Source organism: Conger conger, chromosome 1, assembly GCF_963514075.1.
Source record: "Conger conger chromosome 1, fConCon1.1, whole genome shotgun sequence".
In the NCBI taxonomy this organism is placed as follows: Eukaryota; Metazoa; Chordata; class Actinopteri; order Anguilliformes; family Congridae; genus Conger; species Conger conger.
The window spans coordinates 34256186-34281462 of NC_083760.1; the positions used below are offsets into that span (position 1 = coordinate 34256186).

Genomic DNA, 25277 nt, shown 5'->3' on the forward strand with positions numbered 1-25277 from the left:
ATTTAACGTGTAGGCCTAGTATTTTGATTCAAATGCAAACTATTTATTTTCTCAAATACGATATTAGGCCATATATTGATATTGAGGGTTGGATTTTCTTAAATGAAGACGAAATGCACTCCATTGAGAAAATATGTAATCTCCACCGACATGCACAGGCTTGTTAATCTGATGCAAATAATTCGTTCTCTTACACAGAATCATGTATCGGAATCAGTTTTTCAAATTACCAGTCCGGGCTGTTCGTCTGTTTGAGTACCACCTCCAGAGCTAGCTTTCACTAGTTAAGAACGCGGAAGACGTGGGAGGGGTTGGGGAAAGAGGCGGGTTAAATGAACGCAGTGGGTGAGAATGGTGATGGACGTAACCCTTTAAGCCAATCAGCAGCAACTCAATCCCTGCGTGGCCAACCCTGCTCGGTAGGTATATAAACAGCTATGACAGCTTGCAAATTCACTTCGTGTAGTTAATGACACCACGTAGCTGTTATCTGAAGGAGACACAGGAATCGTAATCGTTTTTATCTCAAATACCGATCAACTCGCTCGAAGTGTCAACATGAAAGCAATAAGCCCAGTGAGGTCCTTCAGGAAAAACAACGCCAACTTGTCGGAACACAGTCTCGGAATCTCCCGGAGCAAGACACCCGTGGATGATCCATTAAGCCTTCTCTACAACATGAATGACTGCTACACCAAGCTGAAAGAACTGGTGCCCAGCATCCCGCAAAACAAGAACGTTAGCAAAATGGAAATCCTTCAGCATGTTATCGACTACATACTGGACCTGCAGATTGCGCTCGATTCGAATTCCGCTGTAACTAGCCTCCACCACCAGCGACCGGGGCCAGCGACATCCCGGACACCTCTGACAACTCTCAATACAGACATCAGCATCCTGTCCTTACAGGTAGGAGGCAAAGTGTTCTTGAATTGTGTCGGAATTGTTTCAGTGGTAATATTTATCACGCGTTCGTCGTGGTTATTGGCAATATTCTAACAGCAAGGTTTTACCTCAATCGCTTTCTAAAATGCAGATTTTGTTGGCAAGCCATAGCTTCGTAACTAAATATCCTGTCATGTTTGGCTAGTCCTCGAATATAATGGGAATACTGTAGCTTTATGCTAGAACGCTATTTGTGGTTTCATCTGCACGACTTTTGATTATGCAATTACCCTACTGAACATGTCGAAATTAACATGCGTTAATTTTTATTATTCACTTATGTACTATTCATTTATTTCAGTCTGCTGAGTTCTCGACAGAATTTACCACAGAAGACAGTAAGACCCTATTTCGTTAAACTGGTAAGCATTTTTCCTGATCTTCCATAACCCTATATTTTGACATCGGGCAGTAGCCTATAGCTCTAAACTATTTATGCAACGGCATCAATTCATGTATTGGTAAGGAATGCGCACAGCCTAAACGGTTGTTTTTGTTACATTGTCATGAAATACCATCTAATTGTGGGAGCGGTGTATAACGACAGCGCTGATAAATTAACTGATATTGGAGTATCGACTCTGTCAATTTTACGCAAAATTGAATGTCGAAAAATATATGTGGCTCTTGAGCTTGGTAGGCTATTGATATGATAATTGTGCAGTTCTATTCTTGGGAATTATGACTGTTGGAAATATGCGACTCGATAGTGTAGGCTAATTGGCGAAAAAGGAAAACAGACAGAACTGCCATTAACTTGATCCTTTCATAGATTTCATTTTGGAGTTGTGCTTCTGGGTAGAGCGTGTGTGTAGGCTATATCTGGAAACCCGGGATTGCCCAGTATTTGAGTGTTTGGTTAAATGTTAGAACTGCGGCTTCCTCTCTGGCGCCAGTCTGTCCGAGTCTCGTTTGCATTTTCTAAACACGCCTCTCTTTCTCAATTTTTTGCAGGTGTTTGGTTAAGACGCAAAACACGGGACCTGGAAACCCTTTTTTCCTCCTCTGTTTTGTTCTCGATCTGGATTTCCACTTTAATTGAGTCACCGGAGACTTTACTTTAATAGCTAAAAAGGACAATCTATGTGTTGTATTATATCATACGGACATTTATAGCTATTTATATATTGATTTGTTTTGTCCTTTCTTCAAACGGAAGGCTCACTATATTCCTGATAGTGGGAGAAAATGAAAGAAGATTGTCACGAGTATAAGAAGTCTTTGCTTTTTTGCGAAGGTGGTGCGTTAATAGGGCGACTTGGTTACTGTATAAAGTTTAGTCTGTTTTGTCAGAATTGTCACTGTTTTGGCACGTGAAGGACTGGACGTTGTAAAAAAAAAAAAAAAAAAAAAGAAAGAAAAAAAAAAAGGAACAGTTGAAACCACACGAACTCTATAATTCGGAGTTTCATCTTGTATAGAGTAGCAGAAATTGGCAAAATTTCTGCAAAACATGTAATGCTGTAATTAATTTTGCTTAAACTTTTTATAAAAGTAATAATGTAAATTGTACATTTTATACAAAAATAAATCAAATGCTTTATTTGAACATGTTTGTTGAAATAATATGTATCAATATGAAACGTTTGTGGGTGGGGGGTGGGGGAGGGCAGAGTACAGGTCTAGTTGTTTGATGGTTTATGTTTAAGTTATGGTTGGCTTTGTCACTGTGAATGTCCTCACCGCTTGCCAGTTGAAGGTGATAAATATAATGATGTTCATTTACGAACCATCGTTACAAGTGCATCTCCATCTTGAATAAGTTAGTGTGAAGGCATTCCCAAAGAAGTACCTGTGCATGAGCAACAGGACAAACTGCCATCCTTTTTTTTTTACATTCCATGTTCTTGCAACAGCTTTGATTCAGTTATACTGAATTCAATCATAATTATACATATTTTGATTTACTTGAATCTGGTTTAAGACGCTGTCCCTTGAACATGGTAATGTTTATGACCTCATAATTTTGAATTGTTCATGTGAAGGATGCAATTAATCTGAAAACAACCGTTGACCCAGATTCATCAGGTGTCTTTCTGGCTGTAGTCTTTCTAACAGACCTAGTATTCTCTGCCCTTGACTGTATACTTTGCACACTGCCCAAAGGACACCAATCACTGACTACTACCGTTGGCCTCTAGGCTGGTACTTAAAATCACACTGGCACTGCTGTAGTTAGTTTAGGCTACTCAATTTGTTAAATGAAATTTAAATTAAGATACAATGAGCCACTCTTTTAGCACAATTATATCAAAACACTCCTCACATAGGAAATATTACAGTTGTGGGTTAACGATGTCTTTAGACATCTGATTTTATCAGATTCAGAGCGCCCCCTGTCCACAGAAGCAAAATATGCATGATCAATGCGTTTTCGGTTTAGATGCAGGAGTTCATGACAGGAAAAATAACAATGCACTGTTTGGCAAATTCACTGACTAATAGCCATCAATAAATGCAAGTAAATACCAAACGCATTTTTATACATGTTTATTGCATGCCATGATCGGTATTTATGTCATAAAAAGCTGGTGGAAATCCCTCGGTCCCCTGTTGTTCACACATTTTCAAAGTAGTTCTACAGTGGGCCATTCAGTGCATTTATTATATGGCCTAAATTCATTTATTTAACTCCCACGATGAAAACATTAGGGGTGTACGTGCATGACCGCTGCTGGTTTCAGCTCCGTGGGTAAATGGAATTGGTTTTTAATTATTTTACTATTCGGCTGTCCTAGTTGCCAACTGTGGTATGACTACTTGGACAGTTATCTGATTATTATACAAGGGTTGACGTTTTTATCTACGTGATCACTCTACGAACCGTACTTCCCTCTCGGGGGTTCAGTGCACTTGTCCTGGTCCTGATTTGCTTTTTATTGGACGTCGGTCTGGATAAGAACGTTTGCTAAATGACTATAATATAATGTATAATGTTTGTATTGAATGAACGCCACCTACCGTTTGCCGCGCAAGCTGCTGCTGGCTAAAGAGCGTAACCCCAGGGAATCAAAACGCTTCTTGTTCGGTTTTTAGTCGAGTGGCTCCACATATGCCTAATCGGTGCTTTGTACCTGATTTCTAAATAATAAACCGGGTGTAAGCTGTCGCCCTACACGAGGCATTATTATCGATACGGCAAATACATTGTCAAACACCAAGGTGAAACCCTGAAATGTGTGGTAAAAACCGCAGATCGTACAGGCTATGCCCGATTGCACGGCCGTAATGCCTGGCAAGCGAAACACACCAGCAAATGAGTTTACCTTCCGTGGGGCAACTAAAGACCAAAACATAGTCTGCCAAGGTCAATATGCGTATAGATACACGATTCGTACTTTCTAGAATTAATAAAACATATAGCCTACATAAGGCTGAAGTTTAATTCGCTGCGCAATTATCTCGTTATAATGGACTAACGGATTGTAACATTTTGAAACTGTTTGCCATTCATTTACTTAACATTGCTGTGTCCCAAACATTATGGTGCCCCGAAATGGGGGCTGCTGTAATTTCTACATGGTACTTTTTAATGGCCCTTTATTAAAATTACAAATCTCAAGTATAGAGTATAGAGGCAAATAAATGATGGGTCTTTGACCTGCTGCTCACTGGGTGTTTTTTGTTTTTCGCACCATTCTCTGCAAACTCTAGAGACTTGCATGCATGCTTTTATGCATTTAGTTGCTGCTACATGACTGGCTGATTAAATATGTGCATTAGCAAGCTGGTGTACAGGTTGAGTGTATATATATATACATATATATATACTGATTAAATCTGTATTCCATCTGTTATTTCACAGACAGTATAGAGATTGTGCTTTTTTCTTTTTTTATAGAAAGAGAAGGGAAAAACAGAAACAACAGTTTTATTTAGCCAAAATGACCGGGTGTTTATTTTCATGGCACCGCAACGTCAGTTTTCAGCCAGAGACAACACACGGCACAGTGCATACAACACTCCTAACTGACACACACCAAATTTCAGCTGATCTAACACAATGTCCACGTTTGATATATCCATGATTCCTTTGAACAGTCAACAAAAGGAGCAGAGGGGATTCTTCTCAAACTTCTCAAACCGGTGTGGGAATTACATTACAACTAGGAATCAGAAGAACTCACAGAAAAACTACTTCCTGCAGGGATGGTATTGCAGTCTGGCTATAAAAGTAGTTTTCTTTAGGATGGATGTCGTTAAGCGATAAACCCCGTTAACACTCGGCATAACCTGGACGTAATGTGTGTCACATGCCGTTCTGGGAATAATCCACAAAATCAGTCAAACACAATTTACACACACCGTAGCCATGCAAGCTAACTTCAAACACCTGTGTCCTTCAGTTACACTGGCTATTTCGAAGACTATAGTCACTCCACGATTTTCTGCACCACTCCACTAGCACCAAACAAAACTACCAAGCTTGTATATATTTGAAATGCATATCCATCACTAAACCCAAATTTGATATGTAACAACCATATTTGTATGCTATTATAGGTTCAGTGTATACATACCTTCATGTCATCCTAACATTGACATTAGCCCGACATTGATTTACCATCAACATTTTGTTAAAGAAACTGTGATTAGGGAAGCAGCAAAGTAACGTAGGTCGCATCCTGCATATCAGGGCAGTCGTCTGCGATTCTCCATTTCTGGTTTGTAACCAAAGAAAAGTACAAGCTCACTGTTCTACTTCATTTCTGCCTAATCTTGACATGTACCACGAAGACATCTAACGCACACGTCAGGGCATGTCTCCTGGTCACAGGATGCTCTCCCTCTCCTCCTCGTAGTTGACAGAGTCGGAGGTCACGGGGCCGGTCTTCAGGTTGTCGTTGCGCGGGGCGGAGCCTGGGGCGATGATGAGCGGGGTCTCCTCAGTGGAGGCGTTGCTGTTGTTGTTGAGCGTGGTGTTGCTGGCGTTGCGGTTCAGGTTGTAGCCGCGGGGCGGGGGCCAGCTCTCGTCCGGGCTGCTGGCTGCCAGGCTGCCCTCGGAGGGCCCCTCGGAGCAGATGGACATGCGGGCGAGGACCGGGTCCGGCAGGCCGCTGAGGCTCCTGGGGGGCCGCTCCCTCATCCGGGCGGGGCCGTCGCCGTTGAGCTCGATCAGCGGGTCCCTCTCCTCCTCCTCCTCCTCCTCCTCCTCCTCGCCCCGGGCCGAAGGGTCGGGCGAGCTTTCCTCGGACCTCATGCCGGAGTCGGACGAGTTCTTCTTGCGGAGGGCATCCCCGCCGGCCCCCGTCCCCAGGAGCGGGGCCCTGTCCGACTCCTCCACCCCGGACTCCTCGTCCTCGCTCGCCAGCTTGTGGTAGCGCGGCCCCGGGAACTTGGCCTTGGGCCCCGGCCTGGCCAGGCCCAGCAGGGAGCGGGCGTGGCCGGGCCTGTCGTCGTCCTCCTCGGAGATGGGGTCGAGCGGAGACGCGTCGGCGGGCGCGGGGGTCGTTTCGAGAGCGTCCGGAGGCCTGGCGCCCATCTTGGCCGACGGCTTGCGGTCGGCGTCCCTGCCCTTGTCGTCGCCGGGCGGGGGGGGCGGGGGGTGGGCGGGTTTCTCTCCGGCAGCCTCCAGTTGGCCGATGTGGGTGATGTACTCCCTGTAGGCGTCGCGGTATTCGGCCTGCTGCCTGTCCGTCAGCTCGGTCAACTTGCCCGCCTCGGTGGAGGACTCCTGGGAGTTGACGCTGGTCGGGCTGCCGGCTCGGTGTGCGCTGGCCTGGGGGGAGAGAGGCGGTGGGGGGGGGGTGGGGTTGGGGGGGGAGAGAGGTGGTGGATGGGTGGGGTGGGGTGGGGGAGAGAGGCGGTGGATGGGGTGCATGGGGGAGAGAGGCGGTGGGTGGGGTGCGTGGGGGAGAGAGGCGGTGGGGTGGGGGAGAGAGGCGGTGGATGGGTGGGGTGGGGTGGGGGGGATCGCAAACACACACAGGCCATGGCCTTAGGGTTCTGTAAGGAAGTATTTTGGATGTCTCAAATTCACCATGGACCCTGAAAGATGTCTTTCGGAGAATGACAGTGGCAGAACAGAACCAGAATGTTGACACGTGTGTGCGTATGTGTGTGTGTGTGAGTGAGAGTGAGAGACTGCAATGTGTATGTGTGTGAGAGACATCGCGTTTCTCAAAGTGCATTTGTCTGTGTTTGCTTGTGTGTGTGTGTGTGTGTGTGTGTGTGTGTGTGTGTGAGAGAGACATTGTATTTCTCGCTGTGTGTTTGTGTTTATGTGTGTTTATGTGTGTGTGTGTGTGTCCGTCCATGAGATACTGTGATGTGTATGAGTGTCAGAGATGCATTTCTCAATACGTGTCTGTCTGTGTTTGTGTGTGTGTGCTTGTGTGCTCGCGTCCGTGAGTGAGTGAGACACGGCAATGTGTACGAGTGCGATAGAGATGTATTTCTCGAAGCGTGTTTGTCTGTGTTTGTATGTGTGTGAGAAAGAGAGGAAACAGACAGAAATATCTCCTCCTCGGCAGACAGTGTGGTTGTTGCGGTGGGGTGGGGTATGTGGGCTTCAGGTCAGCCAGCACAAGGAGCTCCATTAACCGCCTCACCCGGGGGTGGGGGTGGGATCACACCCACAACCGCTCATTTCAGTTTCTCACCCCTGCCACGCCCAAACGCCCCAGACAACGAGGTGACGGGTCAGGGGGCATTTCTGCGAGCACCTCTCTCACTTATTAACACTGCTTATTACCACTTTTTAAATGCTCAGTGCATACTGTCAATTGCTATACATATATATATCGTATATCCCTCATTATGTACATTGTTATTATTTATTATTATACATTGTATATGCCAATGTTTTACAGTGGGATCCAGAATTATTGTCCCCTGACTGGCAATGCACAAAAATACTTAGACAATATAATTATTGAGATAAACTTAAAAATGCGAAAAATACTGAATTTTATAAATGCTTCAATGAAACAAACAAAAAGCAAACATTAATTTATTAAAAAAATTATTTAACCAAAATCACAGTTCCTTGATTATTGGCACCCCTGGTTTAGTACTTGGTGCATTCACCTCTGACAAAAATACCAGCATGGAGTCTTTTCCTGTCATGCTTGTCAAGGTTAAGAAATACATTTGGAGAGATTAATATTGTCAAGCATTACAGGAAAAGACTCCATGCTGAGGTGGATGCACCAAGTAATAAACCAATAATGATGGAACCTTGATTTTGGTTAAATCTGTACTATATATATTTATATAGATATATCTAAATCTACATTAACGTTTGATTTCGGTTGTTTCCATTGAAATATTTATAAAGTATTGTATTTGCTAATAATTCTGGAGCCCACTGTTTGGAGAATATGTCTGGAGAAACTGTTTATTTTGCATTCCTAAATAAACCTTGTTTCTCCAGCTTTCATTTTATAACTGGGGATGTTACTGGTCAACTATTGACTATTAACTAACGAACAGTTTTCTTTAGTTGTGATTTTTTATTAAACATGTTTTATAGCTCATGCTTTTATTCAAACGACTTACAGTTGATTTCACTAAGCAGGGGACAATCCCCCCTGGAGCAATGCGGGGTTAAGGGCCTTGCTCAAGGGCCCCATAGCTGTACTGATCTTATCGTGGCTACGCCGGGGCTTGAACCAACAGGTCCGGGTCCCAGTCACGCACCTTAGCCACTAGGCTACATACAGCCCATAAGTTTTATTTAGAAAACTTCACGGTTAATAAAGAGCACTTGTGAGCAGTGAAGGTTTTTTTATTTTAGGGGCGGGGCCTACGTTACCATCCAGGGGCCGTGATAGGGTCTCTGAGCCTCGTCCAGGCCCACACTGGACAGCTCCTCGAAGCTCAGGTTGAAGCTGTAGGAGAGGGAGCTGTCTCGATTGGACCCGCCTTCGTTGGCGACGGCTTGCCGCTGCGCTGTGTCCCCCAGTCCTGGGCCGCTGGCAGCGACCTGCTCAACACCCCCACTGGGGTCCTCGTGCAAGGCCTGGGTCTCCATGTGACGCAGTTCCACCACCTGCAGGGGGCGGCAGAGAGTCGGAGCCCAGAGATACGGCATACTGGTGATTATGACACTAAATATGCAATCGGTTACCTTTGTAACTTTCCAAAATGTAATGTGTACAACTTCGACAATTAATACATTGCCCAGTTTATGAATTAAATAAATCTCAAAGTTAAAGCACTCTTTCTGCCACCTTTTCCATGTGATAGCTGTCTTGGTCCTGAGGGCTACCTGCTTTTACAAAGGTAATATCTCTCTTTGTACACTTCAATTAAAATCATGTATACATGCTTTTTTTTAGCTGAACCATAAGCCTCCAAACCTCTCCTGCACATTGATTCAATATTTGTTCTGTATAACTGTCCTGAAATGTTTGTGCAAAAGATTAAATAAAAAACAACTTTTGTATAGGCACAGATACATATCACGGACACGTGACAGTATGTGCTTGTACATTTCAACATGCAGCACGACAGGTTATCGACAAAAGCAAATAAACCTCCCACATTCAGAGTAAACCAAACCTACGCACTTTACTAACAAGATTACAGACCCATTTTTTCATGCGACAAAAATGAACTTTATAATACTTATTATGCCGTCCAGTTTGAGTGTTCAAAACCTTTTCATAAGGCTACAATGTACAACTGTATTCTTCAAGCTTAATATAAACAACATATTCACAAATGCTCACACAAAAATGTATCAATTTGTCCCAAAAAATTCAATATTGTTCATACCATTCCTTTGAAGAGCTGCCAGTCCCCAAAGTTCATCTCCATCTCTTTCTTGAGCTCTTGGAGGTCACATTGGGACAGGACTCTGCCGTTGACATTGGCCTGCCATTGGAGAGGGAGAGGAGCCATGAGGGTTCTGGGCCCTTAGAGCCTTCCACACACTTCAATCAGGTCACCAAGTGTGTGTGTGTGTGTGTGTGTGTGTGTGTGTGTCGCGTGTGTGTGTGTGTGTATATCACGTGTGTGCATGCCTGTGTGTGCATGTGTGTGCGTGTGTATATGCATGTGTGTGAGTATGTGCATGTGTGTGTGTCGTGTGTGCGCGTGTGTGCATGCCTGTGTGCGCATGTGTGGGCGTGTGTATGTGTGTGTGTGTGTGTGTGTATGTGCGTGTGTGTGTCGTGTGTGCGTGTATCGCGTGTGTGCATGCCTGTGTGCGCATGTGTGTGCATGTGCATGCAAGCATGTATGTGTGTGTGTGTGCCTATGTGTGGGTCATGCGTGCATGTGCGTGTGCCTGTGTGTGTTGAGGAAGGGGGTAAGGTTGGCTTTATGGCATAAACAATATCCACAACGATTCACATGACACAGACCCCTTGGTAATAGAAACAAGGCCATGGCCCATGACCATGACCATGACCATGCACATGCACATACAAAACAGAACGTATGGAATAAAGGGGGAGGCTGAGTAACGTGCTGGGTTATGTACCTTCTTGATGGTGCTGGTGTACTGCTCCACCATGCTCTGGTCCAGGCCTTTGATCTGCTGGAGTCGCTCACACACACGGTCTGTGTTCAAGGAGCTCAGCGGCACCAAGCCCTGTCCGGTACCAGAACCACAGAATAAGAGACCAGCCCTGCTTCTCACAAACACACATGCATGCACGCAAACAAACACACATACACACACACACATACACACACATACACCAACACACACACACACACACAAACACGCACAAACACGCACAAACACACACACACATACACACACACACATACACACACACACACACACACACAAACACACAGAAACATGCAAGTTTCCAGAGACTTGCACACCCGCAGAACTCTGAGAAAAACACTTGCACATGCTCGAAACAGGCAGCATCACATCAATCTGCAGCAATCCAAAAAACACATTTCCATGCTAGCCATCTTTTTTTTTTGTTGAACTAAATAATAGAGCAATTTTCCTATTATAATACAAAAAAAATATTTTTGGTCAGGACCACTCGCTAAGAAGGAAGCCAGAGCCCCTTCTCCCCCAGGTACAAAGATTCAAAGCTTCAGTTTAACTCCACCCAATTTGTTATTTTGCTATGCAGAGTGAGAAAGCACAACATCGTTTGGCCACATGACCAATAGCACTGACCCCCTCATTGGATTTGAAGCTTCTACTTTCTGGTTCGGTTCAGTTTCCCAGCTGTAGTAGCAATGCTTCAATGCTTGAATAATTGGAAATACACTTCCATTGTACGCACACCCAAGAATACCTTGTCATACACTGGCCGTCGGTATCAGAAATGACAATTGAAACACTGGATTTGCGTGTGTGTTGCATCCCAAAGGCCAATCCTGAATTACAGTTATTTTATCTGACCCTTTTATCCAATGTGACTTAAAGTTGATTAGACTAAGCAGGGGACGTTCCCCCCTGGAGCAATGTGGGGCTTGCTCAAGACATCGCCCGCAGAGGAAGGGTTCCAGTCAGCAGTGTGTTTCAAGCAAGAACAAAACTTTTCTGCTATTTTCAGGGATGCACTAAAAATAAGGATATCAGGAGTATCGAGAGCAGGAAAGAACTTCCAACTGTCAGACGGAATCTGTGACTATGAGGCTGAAATGCCCCAGGGACTATCTCCGATATTAGCTCTGGAATCAAATCAAAAGTAGACGGGGAAATGAAAAACGGATCCAGGACTGTGACGCAATACATAGGGCAGCCAAATCTCAAAACACATCTACGAATCCCTGTGAGGCTGGGGGTTCGACTGCCTGCCATGGGACTTCGGAATAAAATATAAAAGTACCAAAAGAGGGTAAACTTGCTTGACAAGATATTACATCTACAACTGACAACGTTGTAGAGGGACCACTCATAAAGAGCAGCCGTACAGTTCTGAAACTCGTCTTCCAGGAATCTGGCCCCGAACAAGAAGTCAACTCAACAAACCACACCCCAGGCAAATAGACTAAAAAGTATAAACCACGAAAGGCAAAACCATCAATCATGAACAACCAATCTAAGCAGGGACACTGTGCCATTGTACCACTGCACATAATCAAACATTCACAAGCACAGTCACACCCAAGTGCCCATGTAACATGCTTTAAAACCTGGTCTTTGACATCTACACCAAATCCAAAATCTGAGAACATGAGAGGTGAATGTGGTTCTCTTCTCAATGTCACAAAAGTGACAAGTGAATCAATGTACAAGCCCTGACATACAATGCAGTCTGTAAGTATTTCAATTCTGACACTTTTTTGTTCTTTCCTCTCTTTACTCCAGCAAACAATCTTTAATAAAATAATCAGTATGGGCTAAAGTGGCTTTCAGCTTTAATTCGATGTTTTTTTTACATCCATTGGGTGAACCATGTAGGAACTAAAGCCCTTTATATACATAATATTTCTGTCCAAAACGTTTACTCATGAGGGACATGAGATCATTGGTGGCTGGTCCAAAAAGCCAAAACAGGAACCGAACATTATGTGGTGACACCACAGATAAGTTATCGAGGCACTGTCATGCTTGCTTCAGTTGATCTTGTTTGGATTAAATGTTTAAATTATGTGCGTAGGCTTTTTTAAAATCACCGTCAGTGTAGTCACTTCCTAAATATGAGGCAAAACTTCTCAAAACAAACATGTCCCAGTGACGTCCAGTGTTTGGCTTGAATCTCTGTTCAGCAGAAGGTAACGGCGCTCAAACTCCACCCTTGAACGCAGAGATATTTACTTACACTAAATTAATCCTCCTGTTGCTGCAGAAGAAGTTGGTAAGTACTGTGGGATGTAGTAAGTGTTTAAAGCTGCATCCTGCAGTACTTACCAACATCTTCTGCAGCAATAGGAGGATTAATTGGAAGAAGAATCCACAACCAAGGGAACCAGGAGGGCAACTAAGCGATGAGTAAGTAAATATCTAGCTAACAAGCTGTATCAAAATGTTGGTTGTGGGTACATCTTCAAATTAATCCTCTTGGTTAGCTTCAGCTGCCTCGTCCTCTGTCACGGTCTGTCTCTCTCACCCATGCAATTCTTCCCCTGTAACTTCCGATTAAAAACTGTAAGGTGGTATTTCTTCATCAAAAAGATTGTCCTCTAACTCTAACTGAAGTCAGAGCTGTCCGTTATATCGCTCAGGCTAGCCAAGTTAGGTTCCGTGATATTTTTATGCTACCGTTACCATATTTTTGTGGGAGTGTTATGTGATGGCCTGGATGGGTGGCCGTCCATAAACCAGTCTCTGTGTTCAATTGTAGAGTTTGAGCACCCCAGTACCTTCTGGAAAACACAAGCTGGAGAAGTTCTGCCCCATATTTAGGAAACAGCTACACTGAAGGTGATTTTAAAAAATGCCTACACTCATAATTTAAGCATTTAAACAAAATAAGCTCAACTGAAACAAGCGTGACAGAGCACCTTTAATGAATTAAGGAAAATAAAATAAGGAGCATATCAAGGAGCATACTGCATATATTACCGAGTCTGCATGCAGTTTCTGACATTCAATCCCCAAAAACAAGTTGCAGGCATGTTCATGCACACATGAGTTTGTGCGTGCATGTGCCTGTGCTAGCGTGTGTTTGTTTGTGAGAATGACTGTGTGTGCGTGTGTGTGTATGCGCGAGAGTGCGTATGTAGGAAGTTTGTATGTGTAATTTTCAGCATGTTAATGTGTTCCAGAGACAGTACCGGGACACTTGTTCTCTTGTTTCAGTTGATGATGTTTGGTTGATTATTGGGAGACATGATAGTGGAATTTTATTGGGTAAGCTGATAGGGGTTGGTAGGTTAATGGCATTATGGCTGGTTTGGGGGGGGTTACCATGGGAGAGGAAGAGGGGGTGGGGAGACTCTCATTGGCATCTTCAGCAATAACATCCTGATAAAGAACAGAGAGGACTTGGGTACAGGGGCCGGGCTCCATGGGGGGTGGGACAATTGATCTACGGCCACGTCCACATCCCTGCCCCATTAGTTCCTGACATCATTGAACTGACCATGTGAGACCCATCTTTTGGGAGACAGGTCTGCCCAGACATAGAGTCCAGAAGTGAGACAGCTCTAAACCAAAATCACTATGAGATTATAACAAAAAAAACCTTGAATCTAAACAACTACAAACCTCTAACTTAACAATCCAACGGTGCCATGACTTCTACTACACCACAGCTTGCATATATATCCCTAACCACATGACTAACCCCAACCCCCACCCCCACCATAATACCCAGCTGTAACCTCAAACACAACTTGACTGGGTCGCCTTTAAAAGCCACAAACCTCAGTTTAACAAAATGACAACTCTTCTTTCCCCAACCATAACTCAAATCCTACTTTTTCCATATCCCTATACAACTACAGGTTGTAATTGGCATCCCAACAATCATACCTAACTGTAACCCTATCTGATGTCCCAAGCAGAAAGCTCAACCATGATCCTAACTCTGTCCCCACCCAATAAATCCAGATATAATCCTAACTTCGTTCCCAACCTCCACGAGGCAACCCAACCACAACAGGACCATGAAGAGAGCACACTCTAATGCAGAACGACAAAAATCTCTCTCCCATCTCTACTGCCCCCTATCTGTTAACCAAAAAACCTTGCCCCATGTTTACCCTGACCCAGACCCTTACAGACCTAACTATAACCGTAACCATAACCATAGCCCAACTGGGACCTGTGGCACTAATAGAATTGTAGCATTGGGACAAACACAGCAATGAAGAGTATTACATGCCACAAATTCAAGAAAAATGTTATTGAATGTATTAAACATTCAGTAACATTTTTCTTGAATTTGTGGCATGTAATACTCTTCATTGCTGTGTTTGTCCCAATGCTACAATGCTACAAGTCCTCATAAAAAATAACACATCCTGAACAAGGGAATATATTGCCAAACCAAATCAATCTAGAACAGGTTTAGAACAGAACTAAAGAGAAGGCCAAAGAATTCATGAATTTAAATCAAACCAGTATGATTAGACAATGTCAATATGACTGTATGGCATCATCACAATCATATCAACACGACAGGATTCTACCTGAATAAATGTTTAAAAATCCATGGCTAAGTGGTCCTGTCACTGCTAGAAGCAATGAGTTCACGACTGACAGTTGCGTACTTACAAGTCCACTGCTGGTATCCCTGGGAAATGTAGTTTTAATGGAAGGGCGGGGTGGAGGATGATTGGTAGTGCCAGCATAATACCTTGGCACATGATAGACATGGTGTGGGAAGTACGGCTATGGGGGTGGGGGAAAAGAAAACAGACCGTGATCAAAAGAAAAGAAAACACATACAAATATGATATAATAATGCAAGGGAAAGGCACACAACATGAAATAATGTAAAGCAAACAGTTTTGAAGTAAACATGTTTGCTTGAAAACATTGTTCAGAAGAACATAATCTGCTGAAACCTGACATAATGACCATGTATCCTGGACCAGATTTGCGATGGGTTATTTATCTTTTGACCCTTGCTGAGGCTATTCAGAGAAGAGTTGTGCTCTTGTACTATGAGCATAAAACTTACCCTAATATTATACTCATATCACCCTCATGGCACCTAAATGTAATAGTACATTTATTACAGTATTGTTTTTTAATGCAATGATTGGCATTATGGCAACTATATACTGCTGTGCACCCAAGATCGCTTTGTGCGCCATTCAGCAATTTAATGAATAATAATGCCTCCTAATTAAACTTTACTGTAAAAGTTAAACATTAGGCCTTACAGTGGGCCCCAGAATGATGGCAGTTATAATACAGTTATTGACATACAGTTTATTTTCCAACATGCATAAAGTAGTGCACTTTATTAATGACTCAATGTATTCAACTGAAGTCCTGACCACTTGTTGCAGGGACTTTAAAAACCAAATGTCCTTCAAAGGTAATGATGACACATGAAGCAAATGAGTTGTGAGTGTGATAGTGCATACAATAGAAATGAGTATGGAACATGGAAGGACCAATGCATCTATATGAAGCTACAGGGTTAATATACCTGGTACCCATCTGACATATGTGTTTGGTTGTGTACAGGATATAGTATGCCTGTATATATATATTTTTTCCTTTTTCGGTAGACTTATGCCACTTAGCTACAGACCTGATGCTCACATGGATGAAAGTTTAATATTCATAGATTAGCAAATCAAAACCAGGGGCCTGTTCCACAAAGCAGGATTATGGAGTTAGCCAGATAACTATGAGTAAATCTGGAGCATGGACTGAAGTAAAAAGAGCTGTTCCTGGTTTTACTCCAGCTAACTCAGTAATCCTGCTTTGTGCAACAGGCTCCAGGATTAGGATAGGGTCATTACAGGATTTCTTATACCAGAGAAAGTATGATGATCTCCTGTTGATCCACTTTCTCATGGCAAGTTCAATGTGACTTCTTGACTTGTAGTGGTTACATTAAACATCTGCTAGTACAGCACTTAATTGTCTCAATTCTGGAAATTCTGAGTTAGAGGACAATTCTGCTGCTGTGGCCAACCCGAATTAAAGCAAATGGAAATAACGTAAAAAAAAAACCAGACGAGCCTGAGCTAACAAACAAGGTCATTGCCGTGACCATGTTTGAATTTGAACACGGTTGGGGAGAGGAGCACGGTCGAGGGACTCACCCTGTTGTAGAAAGGGTGCTGGGGTCCGGTCATTCCGCTGTAGTAGCTACTGGGGGGGGCCCCCCCCGGGGGTGGGAAATGACCTGTGAAGGAACCGGAGGGGGAGCAGGCGGTGGAGAGCTGATTGAAGATGGAGGTGGCTCGGGGTGCGGCCTCCTGCAGAGGCAGTGTGGGATAGGTCACTCCTCCGATCTGCATCTGGTCCCGGGCGGCACGTACATCTGGAGGAAACGGGAAACCGTTCGGCGAAGACTTATCGGTTCCTTGTTCATACGCCGATATGGTTTAAAGTCACATTTTTAGATAACAAACGAATGTTGTTCTTTTAAGTGTTTGCCCTACAGCCAAGGGTAATGTTTCATTACAATAACTAAACATAAGATCTTTTAACCTAATGTTCACAAAGTAAATGCAGACAATAAAAATAAGTAATCTCAAGATTTCCACCACGTCAGAAAAAAAGGTGGCTAAGCACAAAGAACAGACTTCAGGCCTCAGAACCATAGGCCTCATTTACATGGGGGACATGGGAGACACACTCTCCCCAGTATCTGAGAAAGCCTCATCTGTCCCCCGCAATGTTTGGCTGGTCAGAGGAGAGGAACACATGTCACTGGCAAAATCTGGTAAATTTCAGGCGAGTTGCAAGTACCAAGCTTTCATGTGGCAGTAACACAGGGAAATCCTGGTTGACTGGAAACCACCCAAACCAGACCATACAAAGCCAACCGTCTCCCACTGCTACAGACTATCAGGCACAGTTGGCCAATGGCATAGCATCTCTGGCTTGAGCTAGGAATGTCCGGGCTATAGGGTCCGGCCCACGCCCACTGCCAACAAACTGTTACGTGCTGAGTCACTTGGCAGTCTGCGACAAGAGGTCAGGCATCCTGAGCCTCAGAGAACGGAGATGGCCCATGTGTGGAAAATATTTTGCTCAGATTCATGGTGATATCACAAAGCAAACAACTGTTCTCTAGCTGACGGGTCATAATGGCCTCACTTGGAGAGGATCCAGAAAATGGACAGCACCATGCATACAATCGCTGTTCTCAGAGCACTCCAAGGCTGAAGAGAGACCACACAAATGTACATCAATCCATCACACAAACTCAAAAGGTCTCAAGCCCCCTGCTCTAAAAAGTGAATAAGGATCCATTCATACAAGACCTGAGACTGCGAGTAAAATAGTCGAAAAAGCAATCAATGAGAAAAATATTTGGTAACCATGTTCTTTCTTTGTGCTGGTTGCCAGTGGCGACAGCAAATCAAAATAGTTTTTGAATGTAAAGGACAAGCCAGGCCTCTGGCGGAATCTCCAACAGATGTCACATTCATGGTGGGTTTCAGTTGGCCTTCTGTACGTTTCCCTTCCTGGTGGACTGGAATTTACCTACTGTAGGTGCTTGGAAGAGCAGTCGATATGTTGTTGGTTTTTCGACAGTTGATTCGGCCTGCTCTAAGAGCAGGGGTTGAGTCAGTTTCCAGTTGCATTCTCTGCTTTTAATGGCTGGGGGCTGGATCTGAGACTGGTACTGACCTGCGATTATCTCCCTGAGCTTTGGGTCCAGGTTGACGGTGCAGGGCAGGAAGGTCTCGACATCATGTGCAGTGAGGAAGGGGGTTCTCGAGGAGAGGAATACCTCAAAGCTGCGGATGTCCCCGTCAATCTCAAGCAAGGGCTCCACATCTTTAGTTGTTGGAATGTTTTTTGAAATCCTGCCATGGGAAATGAAACGGATGAAGTACACACATATACCAGAATTGCAACTCACACTATTTTAGATGTTGCATCAACAAGTGGTGTTCTCAGCACACAAAAAATCTCATCCCAAATAGACTGCTAGGGATAATAGTACCACAACAATATTAGAACTAAGCTGAAACATTACTTAAATGCTTGTTTATCAGGCAGTGCAGACATGATGTAAGCACCCGCCCGTTGTAGTCTTTAGTAAAGCAGGTACCTGGAGAATGCACAATAGTTTGGGCCTCTATCTCCACTCACTACAGGCAACAAGTTGGATGAGAGCTCATTTAAATGGGGAAGCTACTCTTCCCTAAATTAAAGGAACAATGTCTCAAGTGGTAAGGGTGCTGGAGTACAGAGCCAAAAGAACAGAAATTGTACCACTGTCTAAATACTTACGGACTGCACTGCATTTAGCAGCCTTTTTCAACCTTCAAGTGTTTGTTTGGTTCAAACATAAATAATACGCAAGGTTCTCCTCAATCACCCACTGTCTTTTGAGTACTAAATCTCACAAAAAAATACATACTCACAGACAGACATGAAAAGAACCAGCAGAAAATGTGTCACTTGCTTAAAGCAGTCACTCAAGGTTGAGGGCAAAGTGCATTGTGGACTGAAGAAAGGCTGGCAAAAGGTCATTAAATTTTACAAAGACATCCATTAATCCTACTGTTCCCACCATATAATTAACAGGGCTCTAAATATCTTCAAGTCACACTATTAATCCAGTGGTACTGAACCACAAGATGGCTATTATGATTGTGAAAGCACCCGCCAAAAGAAGAGTCCCTCTCTTCAAAGACAGCTTTTGTGTCGATTTTAAAATCCTTTTTATTGTACAAAAAGGACACTGCCACAGACATTAAGTAATTAAGATAAATGACTTTCTACTGGCTCATTCTTCAACAGGGACAGAGAAACGACAATGGTGCTGAAATCACAAATAACAGTCCGAGGATACGGCTATAAGCATTTAAGAGAGGTTTGTCCTTTTAAAGCCAGGACCGTAAGAACGTCAAGAATTCTTGAGCATTCTGCTTCACACAATGCGGCTATTTATTAGTCTCGAATTGCGGCACAGGCGAAACTAACAGTGCGTACATGTTGAGCCTAAAATTTCTTCACCCTCTCCTTCTCTCTGGGCTTATCTGAATGCTAATCAATCCCAGCGCTAGCTGTGCTCTCTTTTGTCTTATTCAGAAACTCCCACATATTGCAGCTGATGGGGAAGGGAATAATTCTCCCTCTATTTTCTCGTCACGAGTACTGAATGTAGCTCTCGACTGTTTCCGTCCACCCTCCGGAGATCGACAGTAAACACTCTTCAGTGAGGCTCGGTGCCCCCGGACGCGTTTAAACAAAGGCCTGGGGAATTTTAACACGTTTGTGTTAAAATTCAGGAAAGGAAATCGATGTCCGTCATAGAATGAAAATGACGGGGTGTCACAATCTCGCTGCGACAATGTCATTGTGTGTCTCCCCCTAATGGACAGGCAACATCGCAGTTTGATCTAGCCTCTCCTACTGTCTACTCCTTACTTTTCACTCCCGAGTACACTACCCACTCTCCAGCATCCAAGCTCCACTACTACCACCCGTCATGCCTACGTTCTTCAACATCCACGCTACAGTGTCCACACACCATAAACTCCAGTGTACACACTCCAAAATTAAAAGCTTATCTTTTAAGAGTGTTGAGATGATATAAATGGTAAATTTGGCATTTATATAGCGCCTTTATCCAAAGCGCTGTAGAATTGATGCTTCTCATTCACCCATTCATACACACACTCACACACCGACGGCGATTGGCTTCCATGCAAGGCGCCGACCAGCTGGTCAGGAGCATTTGGGGGTTAGGTGTCTTGCTCAGGGACGCTTCAACACAGCCCGGGCGGGGGATCGAACCGGCAACCCTCCGACTGCCAGACGACTGCTCTTACTGCCTGAGCCATGTCGCCCCGTATCTTGATATCTTGTGGAGTAAGCATGTTTTTACAAGGAACAGTTTTTTTTTTTCTACTCTAATTTTATCATATTCATAATAAAGAAACAAAAATACTTTTGACGACAATGAGGTCTTGCACCACTGGAGTTAGTATGTGTTAGCTTTTGTAGAATGTGTGCTCGCTACTACACATGCAGAGAGATTCTTTCCCTGAGGTTCACACGCAGATATATTCCGACTTCCAACCAAACCATACCTCAGTACGTTAAATGACACTTAATTATAAATAACTGTACAGCAAGTTGTTGAAAATATTCCACAGAACACCTCATTGTGCAAGGTGCAATTTAAAAATGGCTTTATACACGCACCAGAGAACAGGCTAAACAGTTGAAGTGGACCAGTTTAAAAACTGGGCCCAACTCGGTTCCTGTTCGAAACTCAAAGAGTATGCAGTGACATGGAATCCAGAAATGGATTCTAGGAAACGTACACAAGGAGAATGATTTGCTTGCTAAAAAGGAAGAAAACTGGTTCAATAATTGGTTCAATTTCCCAGTAAATTAAATATAAAGCAGGGTTCCAGTCACTTGTAATTAATTCCAAATAAGCACAGTTCTCAAAAGTGACCATGATCATGGCACAACAGCTAACCCAGGCAATACAGTATGGGTTATACGCACAAGTTCAGCCCCCTCCCTCTCTTTTGCGAAGCCGATTACTTCCCGGCTGTACACCATTCTTCATCTCGGTCGTTTTGAGGTCAAACTTTTTGACCGAGGCATTTGTGTGGAACCAATAAACTGCTCCCCATCAAAGACAGCAGAGCTCTGTTGGGGGAAAAGATGGGCTTTCAGTGGATGTGTAATTTAAAAGGCTCAAGGCTTTCAGGCCAAATTCAGGCCACGCTATTAAATTGAAAGTTTACACCTTCCGTCAAATAGCTCTGGGTAGACTGAAAGCAGTAGGTAATTCTGTCTTCTAAGGACAGATTTTAACAGGAAATGTTCTGACCATTAAAGGCACGCTGAAATTTTTCAAATGACCTCCAGTGCACACTGAAAATACACATGAACAATAGTGTTAAATCGAAGGCTTCAGGACTCAAGGACACAGAAAAGTTCCAAAGTATTTGATGAAGAATAAAAACCTGCAAGTCCTTTTTTTGAAAGCGATAGTTATAGGATCTCACATAAAGGAAATCACACAAATGTGCTTTACAAAATGTGCTTATCTCAATACGTAATTGCCACTAAATTACAATAATTGTGCCAATTAGAGTAATCCTGAATGAGCGGAGTGTCATCTTAATGTTTCAGTACTTGGGAGAAGAGTCTCTCTAATTAGCTCAAATTGCTGTTCCGCGTATTCATTCGAAATGTCACTAGTTAAAAGTTTTCACAGTTTGCGAAATCGCTTTAAAGCCCACGTTCGAACAGATCACTGAGAGCCGATTGTCTGGATGAACGTGGGAGCCGACCATTCTGACAAAGGCCTTTGTTTGAAGAGGGGCTCTGTGAACGGGGGGGGGCTTCCATGTTAATTTCTCCTTCTGTGGCGATGAGACGCTGGTGCGGCAGCAGTCAGAGGAGAGAGGGAGAAACCAAAATAGACTCAAAGCGCCGAGAAGCTACGCCACCAGGGTGGGGACGCGCTGATGATGAATGTTTATCGGCCTATGTATTCCGTGCCTTGGTGTGTGTGTGTGTGTGTGTGTGTGTTGCGTTTGTGGTTAGTTTGTGGCCAAACAAGGTGCTTGAGCAGAATAAATGGACATTCAGAATGGTGTCATTACATTACATTACATTGATGCTTTTAACCAAAGCGACATACAGTTGATTAGACTAAGCAGGGGACAAACCCCCTGGAACAATGTGGGGTTAAAGGTCTTGGTCAAGGGCCCAACAGCTGCATGGATCTAAATGTGGCTACACCAGGGTTTGAACCACCAACCTTCCTAGTATCAGTCACGTACCAGGCTGCCCCCTGGTCAGATTCATTAAAGAGGATCCTGCTGGACTGTAGGCCAGCAAACCTCACTGTGCCAAATGTCAAGGGTTTAGGGGTGGGGGAAGGGATGTGTGTGTGGGTGGAGGTGCACACTGTATGGGGTCCAGGTAGATGGGATGGCAGGAGCCTTGCACCTCCCGCTTGGGCTCCGTAAATAAGCTTCATATAAGACATGTCAAGGGCTCAGCTCACGGCCTCGCAGACTCTTCTTCTTGGTAAACTGTGAGTTGTGCCTTACAAGTCACCTCTAGAACATTCCCAATTGCTTCTTCATTCACTCCCAGACACCGAACAGAAATCTGAATGTGTGGATGAATGTTTCCAAGGACGAGGATTTGGAAAACTTGCTTTAAGTAAAAAGAATCAATTATATGGTGTGAATAGGAAGATTTCTCTTAAGTTCTCATTTTGAATGTTGAGAGTTGTGGTAAATGGTCTGCATTTACATAGCACTTTCATCCAACGCGCTTTACAATTGATGTCTCTCATTCACCTATTCGCACACGCACTCACAAATCAACGGCAACAGGGCAACCAGGTTTAATTGTGAAAAAAGGAATAGATTGTGCAAATGTTCTTTTCTGAAATACATGAGCTCCCTTTCACCCTTTAAGAACCAAGAGCATGCTGGTTCAAAACTCTGTCGATGGAACTAATTTCTCAGTAGAACAAGCAAGACAAAACCTGTTGGCTGTGGTGCAGTTCTTCTAATGTACCATACATGTACAGCACACACTGAGATCTTTGTTTTAACCCCCCCATACCACGACCACTTGGCGACCATTCATAAAAGGTTGCCGTTATTAGCAATTACACACATTCTGTAACAGATTAGAGGTGGTTCCCTCTGGATTCTGTGGTATTGTCCTGTTAAGTTATGTGAAGGTCACTCATTGAATTACATGTGTAGAAAAGAAAATCAAAAGCTTAAGAATGTGATTCTATATGCTGAACCAGAATTTTGGTTCAAATTGGCCAAACCAATTTGGCTTCTGAAGGAAACCATTTTCACATCGTCTGTGACAATCTCACTTATTTTAAGAAATCTTGGGAGAATCATAGAATTTTTAAATGTATATCTTAGGTTAGATATAGTATGGTTAACCACTTAGTCTCTCTTGTGCCAATCTCAAACAGTTCTTGATATGTTTTTAGTTTGGAGAACGAGCGTTTGGCTGTGGCGGCAGTCACGAGTATGGTGAAATTGAGAATCAACAGAGTGCATGTGGCCAAGGGCAGTTGCTAGTTTAAAAAAACATCTACTTTTGGTATTTTTGTTGCTTTTTCCAGTTCTCCATATCAAGCATTCTCTTAATTAGATTGTTTTGCTTGCTATTTGGCTAGCTGTTTTGCTGATGAACAGTAAGGCAATCACAAAACTGAACGTGATCGATCAATCTCCATTAAAAACAGGCCAATCATGTGATAGTTAAAAACAAATAGTTTCCCACAAACCAATAAATATTCAGATAACAGAAGCAACCATTTTTTTATTTGTCCACCTCTTACAACATTAAAAGTATAAGTCATTTGCTCTACTGCCAAACTAAAAAATATGAAAAACGAATTATTGGTCTGAAACCATGGGGGAGATATGGTATGCACATGAAAGGTATTTTTAGCATTAAGGACAGCCTCTCTTGGTTCATCTATACAACTTAGCAGTGTTTTTTTCACAAACTGCAGCATGGGCCTCCTCACCCCCGGGCCCGGTGCGATCGCACCGCCAGTCCCACCCTTAGCTCCGCCTGTTATCCAATCAATGCCTTTATGCCGTCTAAGGTCTCTCATTGAAGTATATAGGCCTAGTGAAGTAGAATTGTGTTTGCTTCACGAGTGGGGGGGGCCCTGCCGTTTTGCCGTAACAGACATGATTTTGAACAGAGGCATTTATTTTGCTCCACAAAGGGAACAGTCATGGGTAATGATAATTTAACAATAAAGAAATAACTATTATGTGTGATATGAATGTTCTTTTGTTGTTGTCGTCTTACCTCCCCTGGTTGAGATAGCAGTGGGGGGCTGTGGGGCTCTTTAAAACTCGGTGGAACTTGTCCGTTAGTGTTAATGTTCCACCACACTCATAATCGCATTATGCTGCTTGCTCATACCATGATAGTGACCATCCCAGCAGTTCTGTACTGTAGCTGGCATTGAAGAGTAGTTTGATGTAGCGTCGATTTGTTCCACTGAAACTGCTGCATTAACGTGAGTTATCGCTCTGTAACAAAGTGCTCCAGTGGTCATGGCAACCCAGTATCCCTCAGAGCCCAGCCTCTCTTCCTGTCCAGTCATGGGACTGAGTGCAGACATAATGTAACTATTGATACTGGCAGTCACTACTGTCATGCCATTTTATGTTGAAATTCCATGCGAGTTACAACTTTGAGCGTGGGAGGTTCGGACCAGGAATAGGTGATGGGAAACGAGGCTAGCCGGATAGTTTTGCCACACTTAAATTTTCCCGCTATGCATACGAATCTGCCGCAAATTAGCACAGCAGTTAGAAGACAGAGAAGACCAATATTCTTGGTCGCTGAGCGAGGCGGGCGGACCGCGCTAAAAAAAGAGCAACCCGGGACGGGTGATTCATCGCCTCGCGTCGTTTCCGGAAATGTGGGACGAGGAACCGCCATGCCCTTATCTGCAGAGAACTCCTCCCTGGGATGGTGGGTGTAACTACCGTCACCATTTCTACGACCTCGAGTTCGCTCAAGCAACCGCACAAGAAACGAGCTCAGCCTACAAGCATGTCCCACAATCCCAACTGACCTCTTCCCTTAGGGGCCTGACACATCCACCTCGCCAGCCACAGCAGTCCATTCTTCCAACCAACTGACATACTTTCCAACACAAGACACAAGAGCACGCTGCTCCAATACTAGGTCACCCTTTACTGAATTGCCTCGTCTTGCCTGCGGAGAACAAAACGAATGGTCCGAAGGCAGTGAAGCGACCGTCCTGCTCTCGCCCTCACAATATGGTATTAACCAAGAATGTGTATGACTTTGTCCGCCCTCC

General features: G+C 43.8%; 2 protein-coding genes across 3 annotated transcripts in view; one reads left to right on the forward strand and one right to left on the reverse strand.

The window, feature by feature from the left end:
* The first annotated feature begins 444 nt into the window (after positions 1-444).
* On the forward strand, positions 445-2494 carry id2a (inhibitor of DNA binding 2a). The gene is made up of 3 exons (XM_061251164.1): positions 445-909; positions 1247-1307; positions 1900-2494. Exons 1-2 carry the CDS (start codon positions 559-561, stop codon positions 1301-1303), a joined length of 408 nt encoding a protein of 135 aa, XP_061107148.1. The 5' UTR covers positions 445-558; the 3' UTR covers positions 1304-1307; positions 1900-2494.
* Positions 2495-4814: 2320 nt separating this feature from the next.
* LOC133121203 (kinase D-interacting substrate of 220 kDa B-like) overlaps positions 4815-25277 on the reverse strand; it is an 85722-nt gene continuing 65259 nt past the window's right edge. Inside the window, exons 23-30 of one of the 2 annotated variants that reach the window (XM_061230503.1) lie at positions 18086-18264; positions 16546-16766; positions 15035-15151; positions 13724-13780; positions 10376-10486; positions 9667-9765; positions 8702-8938; positions 4815-6664 (exon numbers count right to left, since the gene is read on the reverse strand). In XM_061230503.1, the coding sequence (XP_061086487.1) occupies positions 5717-6664; positions 8702-8938; positions 9667-9765; positions 10376-10486; positions 13724-13780; positions 15035-15151; positions 16546-16766; positions 18086-18264 (1969 nt within the window). In that variant the 3' untranslated portion in view covers positions 4815-5716. The remainder of the gene's footprint in view (positions 6665-8701; positions 8939-9666; positions 9766-10375; positions 10487-13723; positions 13781-15034; positions 15152-16545; positions 16767-18085; positions 18265-25277) is intronic. The other variant, XM_061230438.1, reaches the window with a different exon arrangement.

Bases quoted from the DNA above. Each gene is read 5' to 3' on its own strand.
- id2a (XM_061251164.1), top strand. From the start codon at position 559: ATGAAAGCAATAAGCCCAGTGAGGTCCTTCAGGAAAAACAACGCCAAC. The intron at 910-1,246 runs GTAGGAGGCAAA...CATTTATTTCAG, and splicing joins TCAGCATCCTGTCCTTACAG to TCTGCTGAGTTCTCGACAGA.